General features: G+C 36.9%; 1 protein-coding gene across 1 annotated transcript in view; it reads right to left on the reverse strand.

Annotated features, from left to right (window-relative positions):
• HDAC9 (histone deacetylase 9) overlaps positions 1–18,982 on the reverse strand; it is a 914,219-nt gene that overhangs the window by 112,916 nt on the left and 782,321 nt on the right. The window contains exon 24 of the mRNA XM_077998033.1: positions 5,259–5,377. Coding sequence (XP_077854159.1) covers positions 5,259–5,377 — 119 coding nt within the window. The remainder of the gene's footprint in view (positions 1–5,258; positions 5,378–18,982) is intronic.

Genomic DNA, 18,982 nt, shown 5'->3' on the forward strand with positions numbered 1-18,982 from the left:
CTCTTTAGCTTAATAAGATCTCACTTGTCAATTTTTGCTTTTGTTGGGGTTGCTTTTGTGTCTTTGTCATAAAATCTTTACCAATTCCTATGTCCAGGATGGTATTGCCTAGGATATCTTCTAGGGTTTTTATAGTTTGGGGTTTTACATTTAAGTCCTTAATCCATCTTGAGTTGATTTTTGTGTATGGTATAGGGAAGGCGTCCAGCTTCAGTCTTCTGCATATGGCTAGCGAGTTATCTCAGTACCATTTATTGAATAGGAAGCCTTCTCCCCACTGCTTGTTTCTGGCAGTTTTGTCAAAGATCAGTTAGTCATAGGTGTGTGGCCTTATTTCTGGGTTCTCTATTCTGTTCCATTAGTCTATGTGCCTGTTTTTGTACCAGTACTATGCTGTTTTGGCTACTGTAGCCCTGAAGTATAGTTTGAAGTTGGGTAACATGATGCCTCCAGTTATGCTCTTTATGCTTAGGATTGCCTTGGCTATTTGGGCTCTTTTTTTTGGTTCCACATGGATTTTAAAATAGTTTTCTTCTAGTTCTGTGAAGAATGTCATTGGTAGTTTGATAAAAATAGCATTGAATCTGTAAATTGCTTTGGGCAGTATGGCCATTTTAATTATATTGATTTTTCCTGTCTATGACCATGGGATGATTTTCTATTTGTTTATGTTTCCTCTGATTTCTTTGAGCAGTGTTTTGTAATTCTCATTGTAGAGATGTTTCACTTCCCTGATTAGTTGTATTCCTAGGTGTTTTAGTCTTTCCGTGACAGTTGTGAATGGGATTGCCTTTCTAATTTGGCTCTAGGCTTAACTGTTGTTGGTGTGTAGGACTGCTACCGACTTTTGTGCATTAATTTTTCATCTTGAAACTTTGATGAAGTTGTTTATCAGCCGAAGGAGGTTTTGGGCCAAGACTGTGGGGTATTCTAAATATAGAATCATGTTGTCTGCAAACAGGGAGTTTGACTTCCTCTCTTCCTATTTGAATGACCTTTATTTCCTTCTCTTGCCTGATTGCTCTGGCTAGGACTTCTAAACTATGCTGAATAGGAGTAGTAGAGAGAAGGCATCTTTGTCTTATGCCGGTTTTCAAGGCGAATGCTTCCAACTTTTGCCCATTCAATATAATGTTGGCTGTGGGTTTGGCATAGATGGGTCTTATTATTTTGAGGTATGTTCCTTCAATACCTAGTTTATTGAGAGTTTTTATCAAGAAGGGGTGTTGAATTTTATTGAAAGCCTTTTCTGTGTCTATTGAGATACTCATGTGGTTTTTGTCTTTAGTTCTGTTTATGTGATGAATCACATTTATTGATTTACTTGTCAAAATAACCCTGTATATTTGCGGACAGAAATGGTTTCTGTCTCAAGGACTATAAAGTATTTATTAAAGGAATGTATTTCACATGTTTATAAAAGGAACATACTTTTTATCAGATATGGCTATCATCTCACAATGACTTTTGCATAATTCCAAAGGAAAAACATATTCTTGTTCACATGACAAAAGCAATTTGAACATACGAATTCATGGCCTGACACCAACAAAAGTACCGAATGCTTATATGTGTTGAAAGACAGGAAAAAATATATGTTGTGGCAAAATGAATTTAAACCAAAGAACCCTTTTTTAAAATGTTAACAACACTATAAAGCCAGGGGGTGCTAGTATATGGTGAATTAATTTCATTGTTTGAATATTGCACTTTGTTGTCATGACAACCTGATTAAGTTGTAACCTGAAGACAATTATATCTGATTCAGCATATTTAGAAAGATAAACTGATAACATCAAGGTAAAGTTTGATGCTGGGTTTAGGGCAGGTTAAAAAGCTATCCAGTCATTTCAGGTTGGGATTTAGCCTTGGTCCTTAAGGAGCAGCACTGATACTAAATAAGTAATTCAGATTGTTTATTAAAACTTCAGCAGAAACCAATGCCAAAAGTTTTACAGTTTCATAACAGAAAACACTTAATATGTCAAGAAAGGAGAGGAGAAAAGAGGAGGAAAGTAAAACATCACTAGTGAAAGGAATTACCTTTAATTTTAAATCACCTCTATATTTGGACTGAGATATTGGTGATTACTCCAACCTTTTATTATTATTTTTCAATCAGGTAACTAATGTTTAAAAACAAACAAAAACCCTAGATACTTCTACTTCATTTCTCTTTTCCTTTCAGAGATAGCAAACAAAACTATTTTGAAAGACCGATTCAATGTGCTAAGAAAATATAATTTTAGAATCTCTGACATGGATAGCATCCTCAAAACCACTCTCTATAATTATCAAATATTCTACTTGGAGCAGGAATGAGTTTTGCTAGAATTGGAAAACACTGGGAGAGGAACTTGGTTGTGTTTCTTCTTCCTACTTTTTACTTTAGAATTTAGCCCATTTCTAACTTCATTTTGGGATCACCCTACTCCCACAATGAAGGATGACTTCCTGAACAAGACGGTGAAAGTCCAGTGTTAATTGCCTGTCCAGAACTTTTGGACCAAAACAATACGAATGCGTCTGCCAGATGGTTAGAAAGCAAACAAAGATACCAGGTGGGGATTCCTTTAGGGAACAACTATTCAGCTATCTAGTAATCCCAGCTTCTACCCATTTGTTGTGTGAGCATCTCTGGAAAATATAGCTGGCAAACTTAGGCTTCCATGAGATAATATATACAGTTGCCCAGATGTGAGGCTTTGCTGTTTTTCATTTAAGTATCACAAAACTAGTCAATGTCTGTCATAGACTATGTTTGGGGGATTAAGGGTCATGGGCACTAATATGGTCTCTGTAGTGTGCATCCAAATTCTCTATTCTCATCTGGGCATGATGGCTCATGCCTGTAATCCCAACACTTTGGGAGGCCAAGGCAGGTGGATCACCTGGGGTCAGGAGTTCGAGACCAGCCTGAGCAACACGACGAAACCCTGTTTCTCCAAAAAATACAAAATTAGCCAGGCATGGTGTTACATGCCTGTAATCCCAGCTTCTAGGGAGGCTGAAGCAGGGGAACTGCTTGAACCCGGGAGGCAGAGGTTGCAGTGAGCTGAGATCATCCCATTGTGCTCCAGCCTGGGCAACAAGAGTGAAACTCCATCTCAAAAAAAAAAAAAAAAAAAAACATTCTGTTCTCATGCATTTTATGAAACATTTTCTTTTTAATGGAAAAAATACAGAAAATGCCTCATGCAATTTCACCTAACTACAATTCAGGATAAGAACTTTGATTTTAACCCCAGTTCTTCCAGATTTTTAAATAAATTAGTTGCCTCGTCCATAAGATACGTGAAGAGTTTCAACTACAGACTGTTTAGATTCTAAGGACCTCTCTTCTCATTGTATATTTTTTTCCTTATTAAACTGCAAATATGCAAAAGGTCAAGTATTATATCACTTAAAACTTATGTCTGCTTGCTTTTCTTAGGAAATAGGCACCTAGCAGAGAGCATATGGTTCTTGAGCAGGAAACATACACAAGGGAAGAAATGGGTATGGAGGGACCGGCAACGACAGGAGGGGAGTTGGAGGCATTCTAGACAAACTGATTCGGAGATGGAACACAATGAAGAGCTTCCTCTCAAATGGATAAAGATATATGTAAATGGGTAAAAAATATATTGCAGACGTTATTGTACCATACTAAACCTAGAAGTGGTAGAACCCATGTCTCCTATGTCTAATGACCAAAAGAAACCATGAGACTATTCTCAAGGTCGCATTTGAGATTTGAACTTGACTTGGCCAAAAATGAAGACACAAGGGAACAAAATGATCAATCCCTTTAACTAGTTCTGACAAATAGTCTTGTTACAACCTTTCCCTGTGGCAAGGAGAAAGACTTAAACATAGACACTCCTCTCTTCTGAGTGAGATTCTTAGATTTAATGGCAAATAACATCTTTTCTAGGGTTCCTTCTTTCTTCGCGAGGTATTTTGTACTTTTTGGGTTTATCTCAACTTGATGTACACACTCTCTTTTTCTTTGTTCATTTAGACAACTATTTACTAGTTTTGACTCACAAGTGAGGTTTATCTGTGATGGAAAGACTGACTTCCATTGAGTGGAGTTCCATGGATAACAATAATAATTTTTAAAAGGCCATACAGACATTGAATCAGAGCAAACACCTCTCTATTCAATTTTACCAAAATCATGAATTATTTTGCTTTGTTTGTCTTTGTGGAGTTTCCTGTTTTAATATGTTTTTAATAGACAACAAGACACAAAGAATCCTGGGTAAATAATACATGTTAAAAATAGTTACTACCTAACAATGTTACTGGAACAATTAGAGTGCAAAAAACTCTTTCACATGAGAAGCCAACTAAAAACAAAGGTTGGCATGATGCTATTTCTTTGATTCTTTTTAAATTAATACAGCACATTTGGTCCAAACTCATTTCTCCCACTTAAAAGTATTTGGGTTTTTTTGTTGTTGTCTGCTTTGCAACTCTCCCTAAAATATACCATTGTGGGCCTATTCTTTGTGTAATTTTACTTTTTTCTTCTATTTTTAAATAGACACCCCTAGTGCCAATGTACATTCATATGTGAGCTATATATATATACACATATCCTTTTTTTCCCACTCAGAGAGCAAGGGAATTATTCTTAAAGAAATCCTCTTTCTAGCCAGATTCCATTAGGTTGTGTTATTCAAATGCACTGTAACATAAAATTTATTTCTTCACGTGGTGTCCAGTTGCTAAGGAACACAGCCAAAAAGTTCAACTTTGCAACACAACAGAAGACGAGTAGAGATTATGAGAGTTGCCCATAGACACATACAGAGGCTCTGAGCAAGGGGAATTACACTTTTGTTTTCAAACCTGGAAGTGCATAATATTATTAAGAAATAGCTATTTTTATCCCATGGACAATGGAACTTCCATTCTCCTTGGAAAAGCACAGTAGCTTTTCTAGACTCATGACCTCTCAAGTCATGCAGCACATTTTAAACAGAAGCCCTATCACTTCTGCCTTTAAATGCAAAACAGGTCTCCTGAAAAGCATACAATTTCTGAAATGTGTTGTCATGTCCACCAAAGGAAACACTTCAACTTTGTTTTTCTTAAAGGCAAATTTCTACAGAAACATGAATCTGACAGAGCAATAAACACCATCTGAATCATTTTCAAATGTCTCACCCAAGTTTACTGGACACATGTAAAAGGTGGTGCCTATCATAAAGACCTAAAAGATGGTATGATATCAGAGCCTTTCATAAAGTCCTGAAAGAGATACTTACATTTTGCTGTCACTTTGTACCCTCCTAGAGGAGGGGTGTGGCCTTCCAATGCATCGAATCCAGCGGATACTAAGACCATATCTGGATCAAACTCTTTGGCCACAGGCTTCACGATGGTCCTGCACAGTAAAAATGCAACCGGTCACATGTGGGACTGGTGAATACCTTTAAAAATCGTTCAGTGGAAACGACCTGGCACAACAATAGGAACTTCCCAAGAATAAAGAAAAGTGGAATACAAACATTATTTGAATGGAACAAAAATGTATCATTTCCTTAATAATGAATCGCTATTATTTTAGCATCCCAATTCAGTCTTTTTTCTTTCATCTTTTTTCCTCCAAATGGAAAAAAACAAATAAACAACAACAAAAAAAAAACTGCTTTGCAGGTACATTATAAAACCCATCATATTACACATACGTCTGTGGCTGTTTTATCGCACTGCCTATAAAAAACTGCTTCTTCCAAGGGAGTGACTAATGTTTTACAGAGGAAAGTCAAAGCTTTAGTGAAAACCCGGCTTGCTCCAGTTAGTGAGAACTTGGTGTAAATTTGAACTATAAATTTCTTTTGGGAAAAGTTTGCTTTCCCAACTTAAAAAAAAAAAAATTTAAATATTTATCATGGTAGGGGGTGACTCTTGCAAAGGAGAAACACGAAATTCCCTTAATAGAATCCAGACTACAATGTTAAGTGAGTCCAAAGTCAGACACACCAGGAATGTGGCAGCCTCATCCATGACAGCAACCCCTGCTGGCCCCAGTCAGACACTTCAACACTTCCCTTCTCAACTTCAGGGCTCCCAAACCTCTTTCTCATCATTGCTAGGTTTGAGAAAGAATGACTAATGGATGCAACTGGGCTTTATAAAATTTTTACACAGGCTTGAAGACCAGTATGCCATCATAAAAATTCAAATTTCAAAAACTATTTACTGAAATGGGGAAACTGCAGGCTATAATAAATTTAAAAAGTAGTACAGTCACTCTTGTGTGTTTGTGAGAGATAAACTAAAACAAATATTAAAATAGTTATCCTTCAATAATGACATAATTACTTTAATTTTTATGTTTGTAAGTTTTCCAGATTTTCTATAATGATTACATATTAATTTTATATTTAAAAGTTATTGCATATCATAATCAAGAAGTTGCAGTTATGCAGTAAAAATATTTAGTTGAAACTTACCTAGAAATGTAAATGATTGAAATATTTTTCCTAATAATCCACTACTGTCATAAAAATTCTATCCTTCAAGTTCATAAATATACATGTAAGTGACTTCCCCAGTAGTCCTTCCAACAACTGGTAAACCACATAAATCTGAATTGGCTCATCAGTAAAACTAAGTGAAAACCTAATTTTATTTACTATACACAATTGTATTAAGTTTTTTCTTCAATAAAATTAAAAATTTCTAATACAGCTACATTATTAAGAGATATACTAGGTTCTTCCCCATCCCAGTAATTGCAAATCTTATATTATGGTTTTCATTAAAGGTGTCACATATAATAAATTCACTATTTTTCATGAGTGAAATAGTCCTGTGGTATATGTTGGGATATTAGAGATTGGAATAAGTTTTTTCAAAGAATTAAGAGTGCTCTATCAAGATACTGTATTTAATTTTATTAATCCTACATACTCCCTTAGAGAATGGATGCTGCTACAAAATTCAGTAAGTAGATGATTGAACCAGATTGTCCATGCAATCATAAGCATCATAGTAATTAATTTTCCATCTCTTTTCCCTATTGGAAGGTCATTCTTCCCTCATTTTCCCCCCAGTATTTACCCATCTTTTAAGGCACAACTCACATACTATCTTCTCAATAAAGTCTTCTCTCTACCCATGGATATTAAATATAGGTGCATATTTTCAAAGTACAAGAAGACAGCAGAGGAGACAAGATTGCCCATATAATTTTAGAACATTGAAAACATAGAGATGATCTACAGAGTATAAGCGCCTACAGAGAAGACACAAAAAGCAAGCTAATTTTTCTCTCTCTTCTTGGAAAAACTAACTCAAAAAGCAGAAAATGCCAACAGTCAGCTTATTTTTCCAATCTTCCTATAGTTAATCAGTGGTCAAGAAGCCCCATTCACATTTACAGTACTCTTTTCTTAAATACGATGGATGCAAATATTTTGTTAATACAGACTTACAGGGAAACTATAGCTCTCTATGCCACATATCTCTGAATATACGGAATCTACTGGTTTCTATCTGAAGCAAATTGCACATTTGCTATGTAGGTCACTTCTAAATTCACAAACACAATGTGTTTTCTAATTTCCTGTGGGTTTTCAAATTCCTTCATCTTATAGGCCTAATCCTATATATCTGAACTCATTCCAAAAAGTAAGAAAAAGATAGAAAATTTAGAAAAAGGATACATCACCTGATAGAATCCTTTCACTTAAAAATATACTCGCCTAGAATTATGTCTGGGTGGAAGCTGTTTTTTGAATCAATTAGTGAAGCATGATAAGAACAGAGGCATTATGCTGCAATGCATGCTGTGTGTTTTCGATTAAATTGAAGAACTACATAGCAATAGATGGTTATGGATGGTGATATTGGTAAGGTTCATTCATTCATTTCAACAAGTATATGTTGAGTGTCTACTATGTTGCAAACACCGTCTTGGTCTAAAGATGTGCTCAATTTTGAACTGAATATTATTTATTTTCCTATTGTCAGCATTGAATTCTTACTCTCTTCTCTGATAAATGAATGAAACTGAGACTCCATAGATCTCTTTATTTTGGCAATGACTTTACAAATGTCCATGGAAGTGTTCACTGTTCTATTTATGCCAGTCTAGATTAATTTGTACTCAAAAAGATCTATCATGTCTGAAAGACTGAATAATGTATTTGAGGGTAAAAAGTAGGAAAAACAATGTAATTTTTATTAAAACAAATCTTCGAAGGCACTAATTTAAAATTTTTTCTGAAGAATTGGGATTTCTGATTAAAGTTAGCAAACAAAGCATACATGTTTTCCTCTCATCTTTTCCAATATCCCACTGAAAAGAAAGTATAGGAAGATACATATGAACTCATGGTTCTTAACAGATGAATAATTTAAATGACTGTATCCATGGGTTAGTATATATTTCCTAAAAGCAATGGCACCCCAGTGGCAAGGAGCAGAGTTAATACCCAGATCTTCCTTTCTCATATCAATCTCCAGTAAAAGGACCCAGAGATCCTTGGAGAAGTGGTTGATTCCAGCACTGCATCAGGGAAAATACTACATGACTCTGGAATATCTTGTGGTGACAGAAATCAACAAAATGCTTAAAAAAAGACATGGACATGTCAGTAGGACATGTGAACCAATATGAAAGCACTTCCAATGGCCAAAGCTGAAACAATTTGAGGAGCAAAATAAATAATGATAGTATTGGATTATAATCCAAACAATTAAACACCAAGTCCATAGTGAATACATAATAATTGAATAGAAAGGAGAGAAAATAGCTCTCTTACAGAAAAATATCATCTAATAAATGTAGAAGAATTGAGGAAAATATATAATTACCATTGGAACAAGACAGAAATAATTCATGCAGGCAAGATTCAAGGATGGATACCAAAATTAGTGGAGCCAGGCATTGTGGCTCATGGCTGTAATCCCAGCACTTTCAGAAGCCAAGGGAGGAGAATTGCTTGAGCTTAGGGGTTCCACCCTGGGTAACACACAGAGACCCCATTTCTCCAAAAAAGACTAGCCACGCATGGTAGTGTGTGCCTGTGGTTCCAATGACTCGGCAGACTGAGACAGGAGGATCGTTTGAGCCCAGAAGTTTGAGGCTGCAATGCATTATGATTGTGTCACTGCACTCCAGCCTAGGTGACAGAGCAAGACCCTGTCTCAAAAAATAGTAATAACAATAATAATGATAATAAATAAGATTAGTGGACAAAAGTTCGTGGACAATCATTATATTTGCAGAATCCTAAAGTATCTTCTGTGAGGTACTAAAAAGGAAAATAATAGAAACTTTGAAATGAAGAAAACACAGACACTACCTGAATAAAGTTAACATCTCCTATAATTGGACATACCGGCATCAATACTCCCTGATATGATGCATTAAAGGCAAAGCAGTCCTATGGCATTTTTGCTAAAAACATATAACTTCAAATCTCATAATGAGGAAATATTAAACAAATTTAAATTGAGAAATATTTGACAAAATAAGTGACCAGTATTCCTCAAAAGTCATGGCCATAAAAAACAAGAGAAGATTAAGGACTTGTTACAGATTGGAGGAGATTGAGGAAGCATGGTGTCTAAGGGCAATGCAGTACCCTGGATTGGATTCTGGGACAGAAACAGGATATCAGTGGAAAATTTGCTGTCCCATATAAAATCTGTAGTTTAGATACGAGCATTGTACACATATTGCTTTCTTAATTTTGATAACTATATTATGATTATGTAAGTTTTTAATATTAGGGTACACTAGGTGTTGGTGTACAGGAACTCTGCCCTATTTTGACAGCTTTTGCTGTAATTTCAATATTATTTCAAAATAAAATGCTAACAAGTATCAGAATATCAAAATAAATAAAATTATAGCAATTAAAGACGGTAGGACAATTGTCACCTACCGCCCTGCATATGCGCCCATGGGACCACAGAAGAGATGAGAGAAACTCCATCCAATTGAGCCCGTGTCAGGAAAACTCTCTAAACCCGTGTTTTTTTTCTGCTGTCACACTACCACAATAATCATCAATACAGAAGACTTCTGTGATCAAAGGTGGGTGCTTTTCTCCACATGCCAAGTAGTGGACATCTGCTGGGTGTTCTCCAATTCAATTTCAGCACTATCTACCTGGAGATAGATAGTGCAGATCCCACAAGTTAAGGACTCAGTCTCTTTAATAGTCTGTTCTTGCACTGCTATGAAGAAATACCTGAGACTGGGTAATTTATAAAGAAAACAGGTTTAATTGGCTCACAGTTCTGCAGACTGTACAGGAAGCATGACGCTGGCATCTGTTTGGCTTCTGGGAGGCCTCAGGAAACCTACAAACATGGCAGAGTAGGAGGAAGAGAGAGAGGAAGGAGGTGCTACTTTTAAACAACAAAATCTCATGAGAACTCTATCATGAGAACAGCACTAGGTGAGTGGTGCTAAACCATAAGAAACCACTCCTATGATCCAATCACCTCCCACCAAGCCCCACCTCCAGCATTTAGGATTACATTTTGACATGAGATTTGGTGGGACACAGATCCAGACCAAGACTACCCTCCCAAGCCGCCTCCCCACCCCTGGCCTGCAACACACACACACATACCAATTGTGAGTCCAGGAACTTCCCTTCAATCTGGGGTTCCCATAACCCCCTCTTTGGGTTGGATTAATTTGCTAGAGCTGTTTCACAGAACTCAGGGAAGCACTTACTGGCATTAACTTTATTATAAAGGACATTCAAAGGCTGCAGATGAAGAGATGCATAAGAGAAGGTATGGGGGAAGGCATGTGGAGTCTCCATGCCCTCCCTGGGAATGCCACCCTTCAGGAACCTCTACATTTCCAGCTATCTGGAAGCTCCCCAAACCAGTCCTCTTGAGTTTTTATGAAAGCTTCAGGACATTCAGCATTCCATCATTCCAGAGAGAGTCTTAAGACCTACAATAAGAAGGGTGGGAAGAGTAGAGTCCTGCCTTGGGACAGGTGAAAGGAGAGCGGGAGAAGAAGTCCTCTGAGGCCTAATACACCCAACATTATATTACTTTTAATAGCAAAAACCACAATTACTTTTGCACCAGCCTACTAAGAAAAAAAACTGTAGCAAGAACTATGTGAGTTATGAGCCAGGAACCATGGACAAAAACTAATGTATGTCCTAATACCATATGCCCCACTGAGGAAACGGGTATGGTGATGGAAAAGAGGCAGGACTTAAAACAAGAAATTAAAAAATTATCAGTCAGTTAAGAACATCAGACTACATCCAACACCTTAATTACCTTTCCTCGATGCCAGCAACCAAGCAACACAATCAGATTGCCTCTTTCTTAAAGAAAAGTATGAATGTGTGTGAACAAAGCTAAGACTTCTAATGTAGATACTGGGACTCTAACGTGTAGCCCTCCTTATTTTGTCATTTATGGGGATCCAGAGACCAAGAGCTGCTGTCTTCTAGAATGCTAACACTAAAGTGGGGTTTGACAGTCCACACACACTCAATTGACCCATTTATACAACCACAGGGAAAACTGGCACCAGCTACTACTTTCTTAAATATGAGTGGAAAATCAGGGATTACCTGGCATATAAGAAGACCATGTATGAAAGAAAAAAAAAAAAAAGATTAAAACAAACATGTATATAGAAGACTCTAAATGAAACAGAGAAAGTTCAAACAACAAAAATAATAATTTCAAAGAAATGCTGGAAAATATTTTAGCCTTAAAACAAAGACATGCTGTTATGAAAAAGAACAATCAAAGAACAAGGGAAGTACTTAAAGATAAAAACTAAAATTGCATAACTTAAAAAATTAGTAGAAGATCTGAAGAAATAAAATTGAAAAAATCTTCCAGAAGAGGAAGAAAATAGGTAAAGTATAAAATAGATGGGAAAATATAAGACACAGAGGGTCTTGCAGAAGTCCTATATTTAAATAATAGGAGTCGCTGAGAGAGCCAAGAAAAGAGAGGGGAGGAAATGATCAACTTACAACAGGAGATAATTTTTCGGAACTAAAAACACTTAAGTCTATGAATTTGATTAGTCTAACCAGTGTGAAGCTCTATGTATTTCTTTTAAATAGACACTTGTCAGATCCTAAGAGATCCTTAAAAAGAAAAAAATGTGTCCTCAAAGAATCAGAAAATGATACTGACAGCAAAGTCCTAATCAGTAGCACTGAATGTTTTTACATTCTGAGGGAAAATTATTTTTAAACTTTAATGCTGCTTGCAGCCATCACATACTAGTTTTTAAGTATGTGACTTAAATAAAAATACTTTAAAATATATTAGGGCTCAGAAATTTATTTTTCAATGCACCCTTTCCAAATAACTTACTTGACAATGTACTTTTGAAAAGCAAGGAAGTGTATGAAAGAAAGAATGAGGCGTGGGACCAAGTAGTGGATATGCCATCATAGGAGAATGAAGAAGATTCACTGGTGATTTGCACCTACATTGCTTTGCTAGAAAACACATGCTTGAAGCAATAATAATGGCATATATGCTTTTTTGTCCTCACTTACCAATGGTTATTCTTTCATGCTCTTCTTGAAGAACAACCCTCTTCCTTCTTCCCTGCTTGTCTCCACCCCTGGTGAAACCCATGCTAGTGAGAATAAACCGACCTTATAAAAATAAAAGGAGACAGAAAGAGTACTACCACTAATAGAGATATCGATCATGTGACTAGAAGCTAAACACAGTAAGCAGAAAAGAATTCCACTTTAAATTTCTTTCCATGAGATTTGGAACAATTGATTCTGGTTCTGAACTTCCTCAGAATCAGATTTCTGGAACTGTTTCATCTCTAGTCAATGGCCAAACAATTGGTTGCACTGACATTGAGTCAAGTGTTGTCCTTAAGTTGAACCACACTAGTAATTTCCCATGACTCACCCCAGCATGTGCTGAGTGAACGGTTTAAGACGCTACCCACTCATTTGACGTGCTCAGTTGCAAGAAGGGAGCTCCCATAGGAGCAGAATTCTGGCTTGGTTCCACAGCCTGCAACTCAAAATTATAAAGCAAATTTCACAACATCTTAACCTACAAAGTTACTCAACAATATTTTTATATTCATTTAGAAGTAATTTATTGAGTCCCTGCCATATGGGAAGCACTGGGATGGTGCTGGGATTCAAAGATGCAAATATGTTGTAACTCTGCCTTCAAAAAGATCGTAGGTTAGAAGGAAAGGCAGGTGGAAAACAAACCCAGGCACACACAATGTGCTGAGGGACAGAGAAGAGCGGACAACCAACAAGGAAGAAACAATGTGAAGGAAGTCCACCCGAGAGGATGTGTAAAGTGAGTTAGGACATCAGTTACAGGCCAGGGTTCACAGCAAAGTCCCTGATCTCTTGCCTTTATGGAGTTTACATTCTAACAGGGGAGAAAGACACTATATAAATAAACAAGTAAGCATGTAATAAGAACTAAGGTGAAAAACAAATTGTACAGAAAGTCACAGGGGTGGTGCACATTGAGACAGGGGTACCCAGAGAAGGCCATTCTGAGGTGGACATAGCCCTGAAGTACGAGGGTCTTCCATGTATTCAGGGCATCAAAAGAATGTCACTGTGGCTCACACAAAGTGAATGAAAGGAAAGATGGTTGGAAATGGGATCAGAAAGGTGGCATAAAGCCAGTTCATGTAGCATCTCGTAGGCCACTGTGAGGACATTGGATTTCATTCTGAACAAGAGTGGAAACTCAAAAGTTTTGAGTAGGCAGTTATATGATCTTATATGTCACCTCTGAGACAGCAGATTCTGATCCCCTGTATAATTTATAACAACATATTATAATCATGCAAATGTAAATTATAGGTGAACATCCTAACCTACCTTTTTTCTTTATAGTCTAATTGTATGTCATTGCATGAAAGCATCAGATTATAAAATTATACCTTTTCAAATGGTACAATAACTTTTTTATCTTTTAGGTTTTTCGGGCAAAAACAAAAATGCACATTATAGACTGCACAGTTTTTCATGCATTCACCTATGTTTGTGCATGAAGTACAAGGAAAAGATGCTCCCAAGCAAAGTGGTGAAGGCAGCATATCAAAGAACTGTTTCTACACAGATTCCAGGCAGCAGTTGTGGCTGCTGGTGCTGCAGATCAGCCCCCAGCGCCTCACACACCACAGGCCCAGTAGGATCCTTGTGGGGGGCACTAAATGAAGGTTTACTATGGACATTTGTGGAAAATCGTCAGTGCTAGGAGCTCTAAGCACACCAGGTATAACCGATGTTCTCCTCTAGCTCCACCAGCCCAGACCTGAATAAGTCCTGCTCTTCTTCCTTAACCTTCACCCTCCAACTCTTTACACCCGAACACACACACATTGCCCCCTTCTCTCTTTTACCACCCCCTATTTTTATTGCCTCAATTTTTCATCTTTGGCAGCTCCCTGTCTCTTTCTCAAACCCATAGCCAGTCTTCCAAGGAATCCTATTGTCTACACTTTCAAAATATATCCAGAAATTTACCATGTTCCTACACCTCCACTCATCCTGGCCTGTGCCAGCTTTACTGCTCACCTGGATCACAGCCGTGGCCTCCTCGGAGGGGCCCATCCTACCTCTTTACCCCTGTACTCTGTTCTCAAAATGGATACCGGCAAGCTTAACATGTTTAATCAGATCCTCATCATTTCTCTTCTAGTGAAAGCAAATTTTGTTGTTGTTGTTTTGTTTGTTTTAATGACCCATGAGTCTCTGGTCAGTGAAGCTTGGCCAGAACTCTATTCACAAATATGCCTGATACACTCTGGTCAAAGGAATTTTTTTTAACAACTAAAATGTTTATTGTGGTAAAATGTACATTAAATAAAATGTACTACTTCAACCATTTTAAATATTTAACCATTTAAGTTCGGCGGCATTAAGTATATTCTCACTGTTGTGCAACTGTCACCACCATCCAACTCCAGAACTTTTTCATCTTTCCAAACTGAGAAACTCTGTAACCATCAAACAGTGACTCAATAACTTCCCATTTCCACTTCCTCGAAGGCCCTGGCAACCACCATTCCAATTTCTGTCTCTATAAGTAGAGCATTTTGGGGGGCTCAAGGGTGATAAAGTATTTGTTTACTCTCAATCCTCTTAGTTTTTTTTCTTTCCTTTTTTAAAAAAATTGTAGTAAGAATCCTCAGCATGAGATCCACCCTCTCAAACAACTTTCAAGAGTATAATACAATATTACCTGTAGGTACAATGTTAAACAACAGATCTCTAGAACTTAATCATCCTACATAACTGAAACTTTATATCCTTTGAGCAAGTCCCCATTTTCCCCTGGTCCCAGCCCCTGGCAACCAATGCACCCTCTGCTTCTATGAGTTTGACCATTTTAGATACCTCATATAAGTGAAATCATGCAGTATTTGTCCTGATTCTGCCTTATTTCACTCAGCATACTGTCCTCCGGGTTCATCTGTGTTGTTACATATGGCAGGGTCCCCTCATTTGTAAAGCTGAATAATATTCTATGGTATCTATATACCACATTTTCTTTATCCATTCATCCATCCAGAGACACTTATGTTGTTTAATATGAAGAAATTGGAACACTTGTACACTGTTGGTGAGAATGTAAAATGTTGCAGTTACTATGTAAAACAGTGCAAGCTTCCTTAAAAAATATGTAATATAAATGCTATATGATCCAGCAATCCCACTTCTGGATGTGTATCCAAAAGAATTGAAATCCAGAATCTCAATGAGATATTTGTGTTCCCATGCTCATTGTGGCAGTACTCACAGTGGCCATGGAGATTTCACACTGGCTGTTCCCCTCACCTGAATGATCTTCCCCAGAGGACTAACTCCCTTGCCTCATTCAAACCTTTACTCGTCTATTATCTTCTCAGTAAGACCTTCTCCTGACAACCCTTCCCACGCCTACCCCTCCTCTGTCATTCCTAACTCTTCTCTTCTGTTTTTTTTTTTTTCCACCATAACACTTATCTTCCAAAGTCACACATGATTTACTTATATATTTTGTCCAACGTTTATTTTTTCATTGCTTCTTCCCACTAAATGCAAGTTCTCTAGGGAAGAAATGTTTCTCTTTTTGTTCACAGATGTATTTTGGGGACCTAAAAGAATGTCCAAACAGGGGTGCTGAATCTTTTGGCTTCCCTGGGCCACATTAGAAGATGAAGAATTGCCTTGGGCCACACATAAAATATACTAACACTAACAATAGCTGATGAACTAAAAAATAAAATCCCCCCCAAAATCATAATGTTTTAAGAAAGTTTACAAATTTGTGTTGGGTCACATTCAAAGCCATCCTAGGCCACGTTCAAAGCTGTCCTGGGCCCCATGAGGCCCATGGGCTGTGGGCTGGACAAATTAAAGTCTAGCACATGGTGGATAATCAATAAATAGTTGTTGAATGTTATACGCAGTGATGCCCTTTCTGGTTTTTCGTGTTTGCAGGTCAGATTTTCTTGGTGCCTCACTCTTCCCCAGCCTCTGCACATTTCACAAATGCATGTAAAATCCCTCTTTCAGTGAAAGGCCATTCACATTTCTACTGTGGCTTCATTGTCTATGAGCTTTTGCTTTAAATGCAAACATCAGAAAATCGTCCTTTCCTCTCTTGTCCAGCTGGTTCCAAATCTCTCCAGACATGAAAGCAGAATGGGGATGATAATTACAAGAATATGTAAATGCTCATTTAATTCATTTTTAATCTAGAAATTATACTACTGTAATGAGGAGAAAAGGAAAAGATTGGGCTAAAAAACTTTCACACCTTCAGAAAATGTGACATATATATGATATGCCTTCTATTTTTTTACATATTTTGTTTATTGCATTCTCCTGGATCTACATAGCTTTTCTCTTTCTGGCTCCATAATTCTTCTCAAAATGAATTTCCTCTCATCTTATCCTATTTTTATTCATTGATTTAGATATGCTTCTAAGCTAGTTAGTTTTTTTTCGTATTTTTATAAATTAATTATCCAAATGGGAACTCTGTCAGTATAAAGGAAAACATTGTTCTCTAACCATCTTGCTTTGATGAGCATTGGAACACTGTATGAACCAGATGGAGATGGGGGAAAGGTGAGGTTTCTCCAAAAGTCTTCAAAAAGGGGGTTAAATTCTGCAATGATTTCTACTGGTGTGCCATCTCAAAATTGAATTATCTGGTTTTGGTGTACAACTGTAAGGGGTAAGAAAAAATCACTTGATTCCAACTCAAGATATTCAATTTCTGTTCTTGGCACTTCCTCCACTTGGGTAACCTTAGTAAATTGTCTTAGTTTCAACTATTAAATGGGACTGGGGGGATTCATTGAGATTAACTCTAAAGTCATATGGAGCTCTATTATTCTATGATCTTTTTATGTTCCAGATCTAATACACCAAAGGGACACTTTTTCCCCCCTTCATATTCTCTTTCTCTTGCATTTGATAGGAAAAGTTGTTGCCTGAAGCTCAGCATCCTTGCGGATCAAAATCTTTGCCTAGATACCTACTTATTTGCCCCTGCCCTTTCAGATCGATTCTGAAGTGTGTCTTTCCTTTGATGACGCTAGACCCTAGAGTGGAGAGCAAACTATTTCCCTGCAAGAACAAAGTTTGTCTGAGCTATATTTTGGGGGCAGAATTATCACTTCTAAAGAGATTGGAGCTCTAAATGTGACATGTGAGTCTGTATCATTTCACTACATCAAAATAGCAATCCTAATTATAGTACTGTGTGTTTTTAAATGAATCATTAACGAGAATAAGGAACCTACATACAAATAGCACATATATATCATAATATAACACAATATATTATAACTAGGAATATGTATGTGTGTGTGCACTCATATATATTCTTAGTCCAGAAAGTATATTCTTTTAATTAGAGTTTCAAATATGACATTTAGTAAGTTTATATTGCTTTCGTTCTTAAGAAGCCAATGCTAATTTTAAATGCTATGTTTTTTAAAAATAATGAATACTTGAAGGCAATGAGGGACTTTCCTTGCCCAAGATGTGTCATGTAGCCAGTAACATTTCTGACTAATTCTGAGATATTGCCCAATGTGTCTCTGAGCTAAGAGTTGAGAGAGAAATTTTTCTCAACAGTATCCTCTTCCTGACTTTGGGACTTTGTCTGTGAGAATAGTATTAGTATATCTATATTATTATATTTGGAACACCTCTGAATATAGAAGGAAGCCGCCTCCCTAAGCAAAATCCTATACTCAAGCACAGCAAGCTGGGCAAAATGGTAAGATTGCTAGTCTATCAAAACAGACACCAATTCTTATCTAATTACCATATATAAAACAATGACAATAGAATTAACAGATTTTGCTTTGTTAAACTCTGTACTGAAATCTAGTCTGGAAAAACCAACAACAAAATGTTGAAACATGCTTAGTGTGGAGTTGCTAGAAGTCATTAAGAGTTAATACTAAAATTGTATTGAAGTAAACACTCTTTTGCTGAGAAATGTAGAATGTAATGTATATATGTCCCTTCTCAGTCATTACTGTATTAAAGCATAGAAATATCACAAATTTTAATATGCCAAAAATGTGTCTTTAAGTTTGCAACAGTGGTTCTCAAGAAATATTTTATTATGATTTCAAATGTGAGTCCAGTAACATAAAGGGGCTGTTATGTATTTGGTTTCATAAACATTACTAAATCAGTCTTTCCCTATTTGTAAGGACTACAGCTGGAAAGGAACAATAGTCCAGACTTTGCTCTGCTACTATCCAGTTAACTAAAGACCACATCCTAGAGAACCGAGGCTGAGCTACAGGGGTGTGGGGAGCGGGAAAGGGTCTTTGCCAGCATTATGCGTTAGAACTATTGATTCTTTCTGAATCTCTTCAAAATTGCCCATGACTGCTCAATAAAATACACCTTCCTTACAGTTCCGGTGGGTGCCGACAATGCCAGCTCCATAGCAGACTTTTAGTTTTATCTTATGCCTACCTTATTACTCCTTCCTCTTTCCTTCC

The sequence above is a fragment of the Macaca mulatta genome, chromosome 3 (genome assembly GCF_049350105.2).
Source record: "Macaca mulatta isolate MMU2019108-1 chromosome 3, T2T-MMU8v2.0, whole genome shotgun sequence".
Classification (NCBI taxonomy): domain Eukaryota; kingdom Metazoa; phylum Chordata; class Mammalia; order Primates; family Cercopithecidae; genus Macaca; species Macaca mulatta.